General features: G+C 39.0%; 1 protein-coding gene across 2 annotated transcripts; it reads left to right on the top strand.

Moving 5' to 3' along the window:
• The first annotated feature begins 277 nt into the window (after positions 1 to 277).
• LHX1 (LIM homeobox 1) lies at positions 278 to 15,723 on the top strand. Of its 2 annotated transcripts, none has more exons than XM_066609259.1 (5): positions 278 to 1,051; positions 2,677 to 2,906; positions 3,247 to 3,521; positions 12,852 to 13,017; positions 14,349 to 15,723. In XM_066609259.1, the coding sequence occupies exons 1-5, from the start codon at positions 882 to 884 to the stop codon at positions 14,726 to 14,728; spliced, it is 1,221 nt and encodes a 406-aa protein (XP_066465356.1). In that variant the 5' UTR covers positions 278 to 881; the 3' UTR covers positions 14,729 to 15,723. The 2 variants fall into 2 exon arrangements, with proteins under 2 accessions (XP_066465356.1, XP_066465350.1); XM_066609253.1 differs by having other exon boundaries at positions 14,328 to 15,723.
• The last annotated feature ends 3,050 nt before the right edge of the window (positions 15,724 to 18,773 follow it).

Raw genomic sequence — 18,773 nt, 5'->3', positions numbered from 1 at the left:
CTTATCATACATACTTGATGCATTATTACCGTTGTGTTGTAGATCCTCCTCTTCAATATATTGAGCGAGTCTAGAAAATGGAAATATGACATTAGCTATAAAGGCTTTGCTTTCTCTATTTGTAGCTATGATGTTCCAGTACTATCAGAGCCTGGTGTGTTGGTTAATGGTTTAACATGAGGACTGGAGGGCGCTGATTGGTTGTGGATGGCTGTGTCGTCACTGAGTTGGGCATAAGGCGAGCTCTACAGCTGCTGAGAACATGCAGTCCAGGGAAGACACTTCGCATGGGAAGAGCAGTAACAAACCTGTATGACCAGAGGCAGCACCTCTAAAGGCTTTTTATTACTATTATTAGGTACTATTCTACCAACCGTCTGCTCTGTACAACTAGCTGGACTCTTTGATCTACCTGCGAGGACTGTATCGTTGTAAAGGACCAGACCTGAAGAACATTAATGGGCCATAGGGATCTTCCTTCATGCACAAAGCGGCAGAACCGGACCACCTCGGGGATCCGACCCTAGAGCCAAATAACCCCCCTCACAGGGAGCTCTGTGAAGCGCCTCAATGACAATGCTAGCACCTTAGAGCCAACCACTGGCTATTTGTTTTGGAAAGCAGAAGCACTTTCATCACTGACTGAGCTACCTCAGAATGCAGAAAGCCAACTGATCGCTGTCACGTTTCTTGATATCTTTAGTTTGGGATTTCTATTATTTCAGAAGCTGCAAGAAGCCATTGGGCTATCTGCAGCTGCCACAAGACTCCAGAGGAAAACGGCCCGACAGCCACATTGGTGTTACAGTCCTGCTGAGAGTTTGGGGCTCCTGTCACCTGGATCTTCCAGCACCCCTCAATATATCACCCAACCAAAGACAATGGTGCACTGTGCGGGATGCGAGAGGCCCATCCTGGACCGCTTCTTGTTGAATGTTCTGGACAGGGCTTGGCATGTCAAATGCGTCCAGTGTTGTGAATGTAAATGCAATTTAACAGAGAAATGTTTTTCTAGAGAAAGCAAGCTTTATTGTAAAAACGACTTCTTCAGGTGAGTAGCAATGTCCCGGAGAGAGTATTAGTGGCAGCTGCGCTTTATAATTCTGGCTATCCTACACGCCTACATATTATATATATTATTTCTTCGACTGGTTGTAGTGACTATACATTCCTGGTGCATTATATGTCTATAGTGTGCTATGTCATTATATGCATATTGGTAAGTGTAACCTAATAGGGAGAGAATGACACCGTTTACACGTCTGCCTCAGTACTAACACATGTTCCCATCATAGTGGACATGAGACACAAGATGATGCATCCCGGGCAGACTACAAATCCCCCTTGTCGAGTGGGAATTTATTTAGCATCTGATGAATATTTTAGTGGTGACAAAGTAGAGATAAAGACTCCTTGGAGATGTCCTGGGAATGGATGTAATGCCCGCGATCAGCAGATGCACACCATGTATTTAGTAGCCCCCTTACCCAAATGGTCTGGTAATTATATAGCCCGGGATGCGCTTCTCCCACACTGTTTTCCGAGGTCAAGCGGCAAGTTAAAATGATAATTTGATGGATGAAAGTGACAAGTTTTGCCCAGATAAAGGAGCTGATCTTTCTTGATCCTTTCATGTCAATGGGCTCGAATAGGCCCAGGGAAAATGCCATTTTTGCTGTTCTTGACAAGAAAAGACAAGCTATATTGTATATTTATTCCAGCATACAGATGAGGAATAAATACATATTTTAGCTCCCGACCTTGATCATTTCATAGTAGTACATTAGCAATAGAACATGGCTATTAAATATTCACGTTTTTACAGACCGTATTTGACAAATGTAAAACATAACGCTTATTATAAGAAAATATCTATAAATATGCTATAAGACTAAATAAAATACAGAATTGTGCGGCTGCATTGTGTTATATGCACGCCCATCTGTATACTACACAGGCATGTATGTGTACTCCTCAGAAGGAAATGACACCTGGGCATCCTGCACCGGCCACAGCTCAGGCCCCAAGTCCTTATTGGATGTGGATTTTAGGAAAGAAGTGAGAACTGTATCGGAATAGTAGAGGTGTTTGAGGAGGAAACCATCCAACAATCACAAGCATAGAACAAACATAACACATAGTTATCTGTGGCCACAGCTCACCGACCTCCGCTTATCTTCATCCGGGAGAACGGAAAGATGAATGTACTAAATACACAGCAAATGTACACACAGCCAAGACATATAGAGAAGTTCTAGGTGTATGCGTCTTGTGATAGATACTGTGCGGTTCTGCTCAGACAGAAAGCGTCTAAGAAAAGCACAGAAGCACTTTTAAATCGATAATTATCTCTCCAAAGTACGCGAAAATGATTGTTATGTACTAAATATACCTGAAATTCAAAAACAGTAGCTAGTCACGTTACCTATGTATGCGTCCTGAAAATCCTGCTGAATATGCTACTTTAAGCATCAGTCCCGCTACTATGTACTTGAAGTACATATATATATATATATATGTGATAATATATATATATAATATATATGTATATATATATTATATATATATATATATATATATATATATATATATATATATATATATATACAGTGCTCTATTGATATTTTACTCTTTGGGAGTGGTACTGACCATGTCTTGTATTTTTGCCCCATCTAGACGTTTTGGTACCAAGTGTGCGGGCTGTGCCCAGGGAATCTCCCCCAGTGACCTGGTCAGGAGGGCGAGGAGCAAAGTATTCCACTTGAACTGTTTCACATGTATGATGTGTAACAAACAGCTCTCCACTGGAGAGGAACTATATATCATCGATGAGAACAAGTTCGTTTGTAAAGAAGATTACCTAAACAACAACAACAATGCTGCCAAAGAAAATACGCTTCTCTCAGGTATAGCTTGTGCCATTGTGTATTATATCCACGTATCCTATCTTATCTATATATTCATTCCCATTATTTTAATACCCTTGATGTCTTCTAGTTTCCCTTTTCCCCTTCTATATTCCCGTTTTCCTTTATTCGTCTCCCCAAATTGTCACATTACAGAAAGCAGGCTTCAGAAAATAAGATAGATAGATAGATAGATAGATAGATAGATAGATAGATATTGTTTGAAGAAGAGATGGTGTAGTTTATTTGGTCATTGGCTCATACAAGTACAATCAGTGCCGTCAGTCCCGGTGCGATTTTCCTTTGTCTGATAAGCTTCTTTCTTTCCCTCCTGGTATAGTGACAGGCAGTGACCCTAGTTTATCTCCTGACTCCCAAGACCCATCTCAAGACGATGCGAAAGACTCAGAAAGCGCGAACATCTCAGATAAAGAGGCTGGGATTAACGAGAACGACGACCAGAACCTGGGGGCTAAAAGGAGAGGACCCCGTACTACTATCAAAGCCAAACAGCTGGAGACCTTGAAGGCCGCTTTCGCGGCGACCCCTAAACCCACCAGGCACATCAGGGAGCAGCTGGCCCAGGAGACCGGACTCAACATGCGGGTCATACAGGTAACATCCTCAGCTTCTGTACTATATCCACTAATCACACCTTATAAGAGTACTTTATTTCTGCGAATGCTAAAGTAGCATCAAATAAAGAATTTGTTCAGTAATCTATTCCTAACAACTAAAATCATTTTTGCTAGAAGAGTAATATTAGCGGCCAGAAATATACCACAAGCAAATTACTCCAACGAAAGGTGTCTGTAATAATGGGACGGATACTAATAATAATAGGAACTGATAATAATAATTATTATTATGATTATTACCTACCACAGAATATATGAATAGCAGTAATATTAATAATAATCTGCTAGTAGTATGTAGAACTCGGTGCTCAGAATATATTGGTATTAGTGATAATAAAATAAATAGTAATACTCTCCTATTAGTATACTAATATCTAGAGCAGAGTCGCACCACTCGCTGCTCAGGCTCTTGGATATGGAGCTTGTTATGTGAATGTGGATGTAGTAGGAAATACCGCTTCAGTATTCCCCTGCTTTATCCTCATTTATTGGCCTTAAAGGATTGTACAGGGGTATCAACTTGCAAATGGACTAGAAATTAATAACCATAAATGTGAGGGGTTAATGGAAAAATAAGAATGACAATGAGGTGGGATTATTAAAAGGTTTATAAACCCGCAGAGCTGGGGGTAATGGAGGGTTAAAAGATCATTAAGGCGAGGTTAGATTGGAAGAACCTCAGTGCGAAGATAATTAGGAGTAATCTTGTCAGGGTAATAAGAATTAACTCAATCATTCTTGACCTAAAGCGGGAAAGCCAAGCAAGGGGGAAGTTAATGCCTTAAATGTTTCTCTCCGAGGCCTCCCAAAAAGAGAAGCAGTCCCCTAAAGCACGCATTGTAGATATACATTGCACGAGCTGACGAGGACCGGAGCCATCATGTTCCTTGCTGTAGAACGCCGCGGTAGAGTGATTGTCTTGCAGTGCTGGGTCTCTAGTCAGCAACACCTACATGCAAGGCGACAAGTCCACATGAAAATATATATAGTTGACACGTACATATAACATAGGACTATACTTTGCTACTACCATACAGAATTTGTGTGCGGGAGAGACCCAGAATTATGACGCCTGGTGTTCTGTTATGTGCCCTCTCAAGGATTTTTGCTCACTACTGAAGTTATTATTCGGGCAGCAATTATGGGTGCACATATGTACAGTCCTTCTTTTCCTACCGACGGGACATCATTTAGTGCATAGCTGTTATCGTACAATAAGTACATAAAAGTAGTATAGAAATGTCATGGACTGCCGGACAGTTTTAACACATTACTCGGATATTAATTAGATTGAATGACCAAACATACAATGGAAATGCACGTTTATTATTTGAGTGAAAGTGTGGTCTGTAATGTGTTAGAACAGTGTTCTTCCCAGTTTGGTGGTAACAGAGAACATAGTAAAGACTGGCATAGAAAGCAGACATAGATATATCGCCTGCTGACTTGGTGTCAGGCCATGGACAGGTGCTTCTCATTCGCGCATGTGCGGACAGTAGCCCCGACTACCCACCCAAATGCTGTGTATTATACAGTTCACCTCAGTTAGCCCTGGACCTCACCGCTGTGGCCTAGAAAGTTTCTTCACTATTTTTTATGTAATGATGGTATCAGCAAACAATTATGTCTTCAGATATGCCACATTTTACCATATTTACCATACTATACCTTACCTATTACCATATGTTATGTGGTTTTTTTTTTATTCTGGAGGAGGTTTTTCACATAATCCCCACAAAAAACTGCAACAAGCTAATTTTTTTTCCTGCATCTTAAAAAAAAAAAAAAACAGCCAGCACACAGATTGCATATGGTTGGCATCTGAGTGTTGCTTATTTTCAATCTCCATTGACTTGAATAGGAGAGTCTTATAGTCTTGTAGTCCATAAAACATATCAGAATAGTGCTTGCAATAGTTTTTCATGCAGTAATGGACTACATGAAAAACATAACTAGTGTGTTGCTGCATTGAGTAATACTAGCTTTTAATTAGTCTGTGTATAGCGTGGTAAAAATGGACTACAGACAGACAGCATATATGCTGTCCATCTATAGTCAAATGTTTTACCACACTACACACAGACTAAAAAAAAGCTAGTGTGCCTGAGGCCTTTAGAGCATCTACATATATCAAGGATAAACATTGCATATTTGCATTAGAAGAGGGGAGTATTCTATGACTGGTAATTAGGACACAATGGTGGCCTGAAAAAGTTCACCATAGCTTTGAAATGACACTGGAGTGCACTAGAAAACAAGTTGGGTAGGTAGGCCAATGCTGCTTCTCCAGAGCCTGTCCAGCATAGCACCCATTGCATATTGTGATAGAAACTGAGTAGATGAATAGTTCCATATCACGCATATAAATCTACATATTTTCATATTTATTATAATTTGAAAAAATTTCCATGACATAACTGAAAGCAGCTGGCAAGGTATTTTTACACTTTTAAAAACACACAAGTCTGCATGTATTAATACCACTACCTAGTGACATTTCTGAAGATAATTGCCTTTGCTCTTTTTTCTGTTGTTGAAATTGGGGTTATTTACTTTAGAAAAAAGACATCTGAGGGGCGACCCAATAACTATGTATAAATATATCAGGGAACTATACAAGGATCTCTACCATCATCTATTTATATCCAGGACTGTGACTGTAACAAGGGCGCATCCTCTACGTCTAGAGGGAAGAAGTTTTCTACACCAACATAGAAGGGTGTTCTTTACTGTAAGAGCAGTGAGACTATGGAACTTTCTGCCTGAGGACATGGTAATGGTGAATTCACTAAAAGAGTTCATGAGGGGCCTGGATGCTTTTCTTGAATGTAACAATAGTACATGTTATAGTCACTGACTACTTCACAAGGGTTGTTGATCCAGTGATTTATTCTGTTAGCTAGACTTATGGTCAGGAAAGATTTTTTTTCCAGAAAAAGTGGGGAAAATTGGCTTCTACTTCATGTTTTTTTTTCTTTTGCCTTCCTTCGGATCACCACTGCAGGATAATATACTGAACTAGATAGACATTTGTTTTTTTTCAGCCTTCTATACTGTGTTACTATGTCTGTACATCTGCATTCACATTTGAATAGCTATTGTCACTATTCTTTTGTATCTTCAGGGCAGATGTCTACAATACTGGCATATCTACTGGGATAATCAGTTCCTTGTCCTTTTAAAGAGGTCGGTCCTAAAACTGTACCTGTTTTGGACACTTTTGGTCCAAAATGGACTCTCATCCCAATAGTAAAATCCATTTACACTGGGTTCAAGTCCATTGGTTGTCTCCAGACAGTTTTGTCATGCCAAAGCCGGATACAACTGATGCCTTTTTGGTGCACTTTATCCACTGATTCGGTATCCATAGCCAGACATAACCTGACAGAATGACACTGTATTGAACATTTTTCTGTCTGGTGCAGTTAGTCATCTGGCATGAATACTGATGCCATGGACTGTCCCATAGAAAACCCTAAGATCAGTACTGGCAATGGTTTTCCTTTAGCATTTCACTGCAACTCAGCTTTATATGTCAGATTTTCTCCAAAATATTGTCTTAAATGGTAGAGAGATCTAAAAGAACTATGAAAAGGTGTGAATTTACCCTCATAATGCACTCCAGGATTTCTATGGAGGGCAGATGTGTGGCACATAAACAAACATGTGAATGTAGTCTAACATGTGAGGCCAACGTAAAATAAGAAAAGCTTTATATATGAAACCTGATTAGTCACATTTTCAGCAATAACACTGGTACCATGTAGTAGTAGAAATGTAGGGTACTAAGGCCATGATGTGTCAAGTGAGGCACTTAAAGAAACCTAAATCTCAATTCTCATTGGTAAAGGGTATCATAGAGAAATCACCCTTTTCCTTTCTGCACAGTATATTTCAGTAAAACACAATATTTTTAATGTCTTCATTTGGGTCTTTTTTTGCCGGTTTTTGTGCGGCAAAACATGTTGCAGCCAGATGTTACCAGATGTTACTGTGTATTAGTAGGGAAACATGAAATGCACTGCAGTGTGTTTTTTCATGCAGTTTTATTTCTTTTGTTGCAGATTTTTTGGATGAGTGGCATTTTTTTTATAATTGTAGCAGGCTGTAGATTTGGTGTTTAAGGCCGAATTCACACAACTATATTTGCCTAGATATTTGTGTGCAAAATACGCAGTGAATAGAACCCCTTGATTTCAATGGGTTCGTTTACAAGCACATATTTTGTGCATGCAAATGCGCATATGCTCATGACAATCTGGCCTTACGCTTTTCTTGGATAGGTTTCTCTACAAGGAGAAAAATGACAGAGAGAAACACTTGTAGAAAGTATGTGAATTCAAAAAAGGGACACCCAGAAAATGCCTCTACAATATAGCAGTTAAGAAAAATCACTGACTTTTTTTCAGGTGTTCTTTAGCGTTTAAAAACCTGGAGGGAAAAATTGTGTGAAAGAAGCATAAATGCTTGCAATAGCTTCTAGAATGAAAATCTTGTTTGTACATTTATTTGTCTAGGCCTAATAACTAACTGCATATACATATACTTATAGAACAAAGCAATTCAGAAATTAAGTCTGTATATTGCATACAATACACATACATATTACAGTATACCCTAGTACATAACCTCTCTCAACCTCATATATGGTAGAAGTGCTACCAAATGCAAAGCTCAATAGTTAAGGGGATATATCATAAGGGCTAGTTCACACTTTGCATATTTGCACACGCAAAAAAATACGCAGAAGTGCCCACGTGTGTATTCATTGCTAATTAGCGCTGGCCCATTCTCTTCAATAGCTTATTGCAGTGCATGATTCGCACCAAAATAGGCCATGCTGCATGTTTTTAATGCAATCGAACATCATGTGAAAAAATACACAAATGTAAAGGAACATACTGAAATCAATGGATTCTATTCAATGTGCATTACAGATGCAAAAATTGTGCACATAATACGCTGCACAAATATGCACATGTCAATGAGCCCTATCCGAATGGCATCTTGTATAGTCCTGTTCCTTAAATCCAGTACTATGCAAATCATTGTTACCAATATGACCAAACTATGCATGCACAATCATTCAAAAGGTTGATCAGCCGCATTGAACAAAAGAAACCATGGATAAAGAATGTATTAATAAATGGTTAAGGGAAACGTTTTCTATCTGTTGAAGTTCTTATCACCCAAGCTGAGGCCCTAGTGTGATAAAGGTTAGATTTACATTACCGCTTGTGATTTTGTTGATTTCAGTGTATGTTGTCTTAAATTTTAAAAAAATCTCACAGATTTGATTGATCACCTTAATTTCTACTGGAGTGTGGCTTCATTCCCCACTCCCCTTTGCATTCTTGTTTTTTTTGTAAATTTATGTATTTTGTTACAAACTTATATATTGAAAATTAAAATAATGACATTAGTCAACACATCATTTTTGTTTTGTTTGCTTTTATCAGACTACAAGCTAATAAACAAAAATTGCAGCGTAGACAAAGTCAGTGCTGCTTTTTGCACTAATATCTCCAAGTTTATTTAAATCCATTTACAGGGTGCAAAACCTGTAGCATGCTATGTCATTGCATCTTGCAAAACAAAGGGGACCAAGGTATAAAAACAACATGAAAAACCTATGTAAAATGATATGATTATATGCTGTAAAGAAAGTGCTGCAGAACCCCCCAAAAACTTAGTTTTATTGCAACCTTAAGCATGAACTTTTGTTATCAATTTTTATGTTTGTCCTTTTACAAGATTTTAAATTAAAAAAGGATCAGAATTATAGCATACATGATTCCTTTTTTACAGCATGCAAAAACATTATTTTACATTTTTGGAGTCTGTGAATACAAACTGTTCAGAAAAATGATGAAATATGTATTAGCTACACAATTAGTTTGAGTTAGTCTATTTTAAAATAAAAAGCTATTTTACATCATCATCTTCAGGAAATCTTTTGGATGTAAAACTAGCCAGACTTCTGAAGATTGAGGACCCCTTTAATAAGTCCAGGCCCTCATATTTTGATTCCCTACAGTTTAGAACAAAACCACAGGAGGGAAACTGATGACAAAACTGATCCCATACTTTTCAATAGGATGAGTTTTGTGTCTTAAAGCCTCAGTTGTCATGCTGGACAGGAAAACAGAATGACACTGGACCAGTAGACAAAAACCACAAGTTTATCATTTGTGTAAGACAAAACAACTAATCACATACTGATACATAAGAATCCTGTCTGATATGGTCTTATGCGGTCTGTAGACAGGGTAATGTGGATAGGAAATTCAAGTAATTCCTAGCAAATATTTCTAAATAACTGTATTTATCTCATAACTAGAGATCACTTTTTAAATTAGGATTTTTCATTTGTCAGTTAATATGAAAAGCCTTGTCAGACCCCTGTAATTGGTTTCTGAAACATATGAATATTTTGAACAAGCAGTTGAAATACTTTTTCCATCCCTAACATTCAAGGTATAGCTGTGGGATATGGCATAAATATATGATGAGCTACTACCCTGCAAATCACTAAAACTCTATAAGGACTTTTCACAGGGCATAGAATTAGTCCACGCAGACATTTATGCATCACAATGTTATTCCTATGAGGCTTGAAATCCGCACCTGTTAAAATCTGTGCATCTTTGCTTCAAAACTGCAAGATTAAATTCTGCAGTGGAATTAAGGATGTCTTGCAGGATTGTTGTTGCAGATTTCTAACACATTCGCAGTTAAGAATGCAACAAAATCCACACTAATTGGCAAAATCTGCATCTGCACTGCTTCCTGCAGGCAATTTCATCCCATGTGAAAGATCCCATATAGTTTATGGGGGGAATTGACATCAGAGGAATTTTTGATGCCACCTTTCTGGCCTACTTTTTTGCCCCCTTCTCTGGCATAAAATGCACCAAGATTATCATATTATTACATGATGCATATAAATTTGATGCATCTTTAAATACATTTAGAGATGTTCCTACACTTTGTGCGCTCCCCAGTTACTGGAGTAAGAATACTCAAAAAAGTTGAGGATTTTTAAAATGTCTCAGTTGATAAATCTATCCGAAAAACTCACATCCACTCAAACTGTGCACCCTTTTTAAGGCACTATTGAAAAGTGACTACTACTGAGTCTTAACATCTGTTCTTTTTGGCATAAATCAATAGTAAATTTGTCTATATTGATTAGCACCAAAAAGAAGGTACAACCTATGCTAGAATTATGGCACAGCAGACAGCACCAAATAAATATGGCCCTATGCATTTGAAAAGACCCAGCTTAAGAAAGTTGAAGGAGAGTAACACTTGGAAGTATGCTGCTTTGGCAACTGGGGTTCCAGCAGTTGGACCCTTTATAAATCATACATATATGGCTTATACACTCCATATGCCATGCATGCTAGTGGTAGAACATCCTGTTAGTAGTAGGAAATCCATTTACTGAAAGGCGGGAAGAGTTGCTAAGCAAAATGTACAAATAAAATGGATTACATGAAATGCTCCCCAATTTAGTATGGGCTTTGGACAATTTTTGCACCTACCTCAACAGTTGTGAAGACTTTCAGGAAGGAGATGCAGAGAAGTTCGAAAATTTATAAACGACATGTGTCCTTTTTTATTTTAAATTGGTGCAAATGTGCAGCAGCCATGAGGTGGCATAAAGAAGAGAAATATACAAGATGGCAAGCGAGTTGTTTCATATTTATCATATCACATGCAAAATTTAGTGCAATTTGCAGCATTTCCATCAACATGTGCAACGCATCATCATATGACAGTATTGATTCTACTGCACTGTTTGTTCATCACATTCATCTTACAGTAGGCTATACTATACATTTGCCTAGTTCTGACTTTCACTATGGTCTAGGTTTTTACAAAGCAATGGACAATTAGGGCCCTTTCATATAGGCAAAATATTTCTGCATTCCGCAGCTAATCTGTTGCTGCAGATTTCCAAAGCCATTACACTCATATATACATGCCAATTTTGGTGTGGAATTTCTTGCATTTTTAGCTGCAGAATGTCTAAATATTCCGCTCTAGTGAAAGGATCCTAAGGGACCTTTCACACAGAATGGAATATTCCGCAACAGCATTGATGAATATTCAGCACCAAAATCCGCACTGCTAATGTGTTGATTTCGTTGTGGAATTGAAAATAACATAATCCTGATGGAAATTCTGCATCAAAATCCACAGTTAGCAGTGCGGATTTTGGTGTGGAATTCAGGGACGGCATGTTCCGCAACGCTGTTGCAGAATATTCTGTCCCATGCGAAAGGTCCTTTAGGGATCTTTCACAATGGGACAGAATAAGGATGCAGCCAAATCCGCAGTTGTGGAATTTCACGCTTCGATCCGCAGGTCTAACTGTGCATTTTGAGGCAGAATTGCAGGCAAGTTTTAAGCCAATTTCAATTCCACACTTGCAAATTTTGGTACTGAATTAACCATGGCTTGCGGTGTGTTGTGCAACCTATACTGTCCCAGGTAAAAAGTTTATCTGCTGATGGTTTGTTGTGTTCAGTTTACATGAGGAAGCTAATTTGTGCATCATGTGAGCTTGTTATTATGAAGGGAAATAAAAACTTTGCAATTTTTCAGCCTTCTAATGGAACTGGAGCTCAAAGATGTTAAAGCAAATAAAAATAAGAATGAACAAACCCTGATGTCAGTAATGATATGGAAATGAAATGTAAAGCAGCATTATCTATAGTCAAAGCTCAGAATTTCACACTTCTCAACAAGTATTAAACTTGCAGTCTTCTGTCATGTAAATTATGCCAGAAACAAATAGTATCACCATATTTACATTAGCAGCACCCAGTCCCTTATCTGACCCGCTGTCTTATACGAATATTCATTTTTGTAGGTGCTTGCACATGGCAAATAGCAAGCACTGGAGTGCAGCCCATCCAAAAATCCAGAATGTTTGCTGATTTCTCAGTTTGTAATAAATTGATAGTTAATTATATTTATTGACTTATTTTTTTAGTAGACACTAAAGGCAATGGATACTACTAACCAGATGATGTACAGGCGATCTATCGTTCCGCGGCAGTATAGGGCGTGGCCAGCTGTCACATTTTTAGTGGGATTATGTTGGCTATAATATAAACGTCTCAGTGTCCCCCCAGTTCAGCCTTCATCCAGAAAAGCAAGTCTGTTATTTAATGAAACCGATCTTATGGTTACCTATGGCATATGGCAGGGTGTTGATGATGATAGCTAATAACGAACTGCTCGCCGATACTGCTCACGGCGATGGTGATGATACAAATGTATGTTGCCCTTGCAGGTTTGGTTCCAGAACCGGCGTTCTAAGGAGCGGCGGATGAAGCAGCTGAGCGCGCTGGGAGCCAGGAGGCACGCCTTCTTCCGAAGTCCCCGGAGGATGAGGCCGCTGGTGGACCGCCTGGAGCCGGGGGAGCTTATTCCTAATGGGCCTTTTTCTTTTTATGGAGGTGTGTATATTCGTGGTGACACCACGCGTTACCTGCTTGTGTGATCAACACGTATAGTACACTTTGACCTGTTCGTTTTAATGACATCTTCACACTAGACTACCGCTAGAGGAGTTTTATAGCGCACAAAAAGATGAGCCTTCTTGCAGGTAGGCATCACATAGATTACGGGACTCGTAAGGACAGTAAATGGACATAAAGTTAGCATTTCTAGTTCACATTTTTAATATGGAAAGTGCCATCTGCGTGCTGTGGCTGCCAACCAGAAAATTTCTTTTCCTTTGACGACATATCTAAAAATCATGGGCAGACAATATTTTTCAGGAACATATAGGAAAACCACGATGAATAATAAAGAGAAGTAATACATATTTGTAGGATAGACACTGATAAGAATTCATTACCAGCATTTAGTGTGAGCAGCAAAAGGATGATAATTAAAATCAGAATTCCGCTGCTAAAGTACCACCAGCCTAAAAAATGGATGCATCTTTTTTATTTTTCACGGACACTGGAAAAAAGTCCCCAATATTTACAGACAGTCCAGGAATTTCTGGTTGTAGCCCATGTGCCTCCACTACTACTTAATATTTCCATATTAATTGTATTGTCTTCTTATTACCCCAAACGATGAGAGCAGGAGAAGCGAATCCTTGCGTTGTGATGCATGAACCGCAAGTTAATAATTAATGCTGGAAATCCCAGACAAAACTACAAACCAGTCATCAGCAAAGCTTACCTGACCTCAGGGAGATTATTGTCTGCAACACTAATGTCCACAAGGTCAGATAATAATAACAACAACAACAACCAAGAGACAACTGAAATGTTATAATCTAGAAGCAGAATTAGAAACAGTTTGGATTCGCACAGTATGCCGCGTATTTTATTCGTTCTGCTTCTATAGAAACATTTTATCAGTAGCATTGTTATTTTTATTCATACGATCAGTTATCACTGCTAGAAACTACAGATCATTTTTAGCAATCATCCCTCATTTAAGATCTATTGCGTTTATGCTCTACTATGAATTGTTTTAGTTCACTAGAGCTGGATTTATTGTTTAGTGAAAACAAATGTCATAAGGACTTTACTAGGCATCCTGTAGCCGTGTGCAGCTCAGCAGAGCCACACGATACAGTAGCATTAATATCCTATATGTAATTGCATGGTTAAGGTGCAGTTTATTACGGAACACTGATGGTCTTGTAAAAATTAAATGTCAGAATTAGTTGTGTGACCGTTCGGTCTAACCATTGCTAATAAAGACTGATTTTTATACATCTTTTTTTTCCCCGTGGGTTTATTAGCTCCTGTGTTTGGTTTTGTAGATTACCAGAGCGAGTATTATGGCCCAGGAAGCAACTACGACTTTTTTCCTCAAGGACCCCCTTCATCACAAGCTCAGACCCCCGTAGATTTGCCGTTTGTCGCCTCATCTGGCCCAGCAGGAACCCCACTAGGCACCATGGAGCACCCATTACCTGGACACCACCCGTCTAGTGAGGCCCAGCGTTTCACCGACATCATGTCCCACCCTCCAGGAGACTCTCCCAGCCCGGAGCCTAACCTTCCCGGGTCCATGCACTCAATGTCCGCAGAGGTGTTTGGTCAGAGTCCTCCTTTCTCATCTCTATCAGTTAATGGCGGTGCCACATACGGGAATCACTTGTCACATCCACCAGAAATGAATGAAGCTGCAGTCTGGTAGCTTTTTATGAACAGTGGACTAAAGCTGCCATGACTCCTGACAATGCTGTGCTGTACAGAACTGGTAAACCTATGACAGTCCCCTCTGAATCAACAACATTGTCTGGACTGAAATGACCAGAATGCAATGGAATTACTGAAACAACAGAATTGAGTTTTCCAGAGTAAAATCTGGAGAAGCTGTAGAGTCAAGTGCTGCCACAGCGTTGTTCTTCAGAATGTCTATTTCCTGCACCTAGAGGCTGGAGACATAAAACTAGCTGTCATTAATATCTACTATTCACCCGAATCAAGGGTGAAACACAACCTATTATTAGCCAAAATATGAAATACAACAATGTAAAGCCCTCAGCATCAACTCTTCTACCTTGACAAAGCTACTAACACCAATCGAGTATCCTCACCGTGAAGGTCTGCTGCCAGGCCTGCGACTAGACTGACTACCTTCACTCCTAGCGAAATCTAAACACTATGGAACTCAAGCAGTCAACTGTTTACTTACATGACGTTCTATTCAGGAGCCTAATCTTTTAGTAATAATCCACTTTTAGAAACCTCTGTAAAATCTTTAAAAAAAGCAAAACGTTTTGAGCAATCAACCAAATGATTCATTCTTGTTAGTTTTGTTCTGTGTGGATGGAAGGGATGTGCTACACTGTGCTACAAGAAAGTGAGGTGCCAAATACAATAACCTAATAGCACAAAAACTACGCCATAGACAAGTATGTTCCACCATTGCCGAACATTTGATATACTTTTTAGTCCTGTTGAGCGTTCATTAATGGCTTATATAGACCCAGACAAGTTTTATTTTTGTGTCCTTAAAGAAAGTCCAAATATTTAAATTTTATGGTCAAATATGCAGTTCCGAGCTGCTTCTTCTTTATATATGAAATTTCTCATACGTCTTTTATTGTTATTATTCTAAACCTAAGCTTGTGTGACCTCCAGTGCATATTAGACCATTCACTGTATGAAAGGAAACATGTTGAGAATTTGTGGATTTTTAATAAAAATAGAAAATCTCATGGTTAGAAAATTTGTACTTCATTGAGTGTGTCGGCTGGCCAAAAGAATTAATACATAGTTATATGGTATGTGTCTGCTTGATTGTTCAGTTATTATTTTCTTCTTCTGATGATGGTATGGTAATATAACATGACACATTGTTTCAGTATTTCGAAGCATTTTGATTTTCTTGTATTTTCTGTTCAGTTAGGGGCCTATAATATATTATGATATTGTACAGCTAAAAAGTGTGTGTAGCGAGATTACCGGCATTATGATGTTAGTAGGCTGTGGGTTTATACACTGTTATCTTGGAGGACAGACCTCCCCCCCCCCCCCCCCCCCCAGCTTGTAGATACAGATTTCTGCACTGGCTCTCTGTGAGGTGACCTGCCAGGGAATGTGCTGGTATGATGAGGTCGCAGAAATAGATGATTGCACTTGGCGGTGTCGCTCTATTTGTGCAGCAATATCATGCGATCTTTTTATTTAGTATAATATACAATGCTACCAACTGCTCCACCATTAATAATTACAGCGCGGGGAAACATCCTACTGTGTTTCATTGCTGTTGGGTACCCTAGCGACTGTGGCATATAGGTTGAATGTGATGCCTCTGTGTGTGCCACTGTGCCAAGGCTTGCTGACATTAGCTGCAGTCACTGACCTGCCGCATGCTGTAAAACAGAGCGAGCCATCTGATTATGTGACAACGAGCGGTAAGGGGAACATTCATCCGTGTATGTTTTGTGAGCTGCACAAGGTGTCTTTGGGGCTACAGATACAGCAGAATAGTGGGAGTTGGTGCTGCCATGGAGGCGACTTCCTTATTATAATAGTTTTAAGCCATAAATTAATTGCAGATTATATAAATGTGTGCCGCAAATAGGAAAGTAATTCCTGTTATGTAACCAGCCTAGAAAGGTCTACATAATATTTTATACATCTACCTTTATAAACTATATCGACATCTAATCTGTATTCAACATCTATCGATATGTCGAAGTACATTTAAATTTCAAAGCCATACAATATCTATCAACACCTGTTTACATGCATTGTGTATATAAGTGCTAAAGCTTGCACCAGATCTGACGGCTGTTCCCCATTTTCAGTGCAGATTCTTCAGAATTAGGAAATAGTCTACAGACAGTTAATTCTAGGCGACTCTTTGTCATAATCATATGTGCAAGATTTGTTCTCCTTTAGATCAATGTAGTTCTCCCATACAATATAAACAGTAGCTGTAATATATCAATTTCATGTCTTTTCCTATGTATAACTATCTCTGCTACCCCACATCTGTCTAGATATAATCTAATCATTTACCTGTCTCTAGCTGTTTTCCTTATTCCCAATATATGTGCATGTAGTCCCACACACACTTCCACATATAACACCATCAGCAACCTTGCAAATTATTCTTAACACAATACAGTACAGGTAATAGGATAATACCCATGAGATAAATGCAACGCGTAAAGAAAAGAGTGGCTGGCGAATATCTAATCTGCATGTAGGAATAGGGCAGCAGAAGGTGGAAATGCTCTTCAATTTGCAGTCTGCTGATAACAATTGTAATCTGCGTTTGTACAAGGCCCAGAGTCCCCTACCCAGAGCAATAGTAGCCGCATTACACATCGCCCCCTGGCTGTACACGTTGATATTGCCGCGCCTGCTCCTCCTCTGGCTTTGAAGAACCCGCTCTGATGTTGGTAGTAATTAATGATGCACCTCTGCCCTCTGTAGGACAATAGGCAGCAGTGAGCCGGCTCCAGCAGCCGCACTGGTGCCTCTTTGCTTCCATACGCCGTTGAGCAAATTACATTTCTCAATTTCTTTCCAGACGATTTCTTGATGTAAACTAAAAGCAAATCCAACAGCAAGAAGAGGGCATAACCTACAAGCACAGGGAGATTACTGTTAACCCTGCTCCATGCAGAGAAGTGTGGCCCTGGGCAAACTGAGAAATGGGGCCCCAAATACTGGAATACTGTATTAAGGACAGTCACATTCAAGATATTCCTGTGGCAGAGTGCTGCAGCGCTGAACTGTAGTACTTCCAGGGCTGTAGCTAGGGTTTTACAAAAAAATAAATACTAGTTATCAAATACCATGACTAAATATTAGCACAATAGACTGATTAAATATGACATGCATGCAGTTTTTGAACAAAACGCACTATATAATGACATATACAATAATACCACTACTCCATGATCACTATCAGTATTAGCATCAGAACATAGGGGGGTAGGGGCACAGAAGCGAAGAAAAAGCTTGATGAAATTAAATGGTTGTGGGGGTAGTGATATCAGACAGAGCCCCTTTAAGAATGCGTTGACCAGCACAAGTAGCACACTGCACCCCTGGCAAACAGAGAATGAGAGTATCACTGCCAGTCAGACATTTCCACTGAAAGTTTTTTGGAATATATAATTATTGTATACATACAGAGGGTTATTCAAAAAGAAGGAGCAAATTCAGGGATTTAATTACAAACAAACTACAAAAGACAATTGTATTATCTGTACATCACTGAAAAGAGGAAGGTTCAAAGTTTTTTTATGACATATCACTAAGTTTAATTTTTTTTGCTACATTGCTGCACTGGGTGTCTTGTTTTCAGTTTTATGGTCCCTGAAGTGCATATGCATATGCAGCCAAATTCCACAAATTTTCTGTGCCACTCATAAATTTGCTGGTGACGAGGCGGCTGTTTTTAGAATTGACACCGGAATTCATGTTGCACTCGAACAATTGATTCACACTCAGTAAACTCAAGCACACAAAATGATTTCTCCTGTAGTGTCGCCATTTTCCTATAAACTGTAAACAAGAGACAGCGCTGCAATTGGAACTTAGTGGTATGTCTTAGAAAACTTTAAAAACTTTCCTCTTTTCAGTGATGTGTGGATTGTGTACTTGTCTTTTATTGTTTGTAATTTAATCCCCAAATCTTCTCCTTCCTTTTGAATATCTATCCATCTAGATATGTATAAACTTTCTCACACCCATTCTAATCTCGTGATGCAATG

Source organism: Eleutherodactylus coqui, chromosome 1 (assembly GCF_035609145.1).
Source record: "Eleutherodactylus coqui strain aEleCoq1 chromosome 1, aEleCoq1.hap1, whole genome shotgun sequence".
Lineage (NCBI taxonomy): Eukaryota > Metazoa > Chordata > Amphibia > Anura > Eleutherodactylidae > Eleutherodactylus > Eleutherodactylus coqui.
This window is presented reverse-complemented; position numbering and strand designations above follow the sequence as displayed.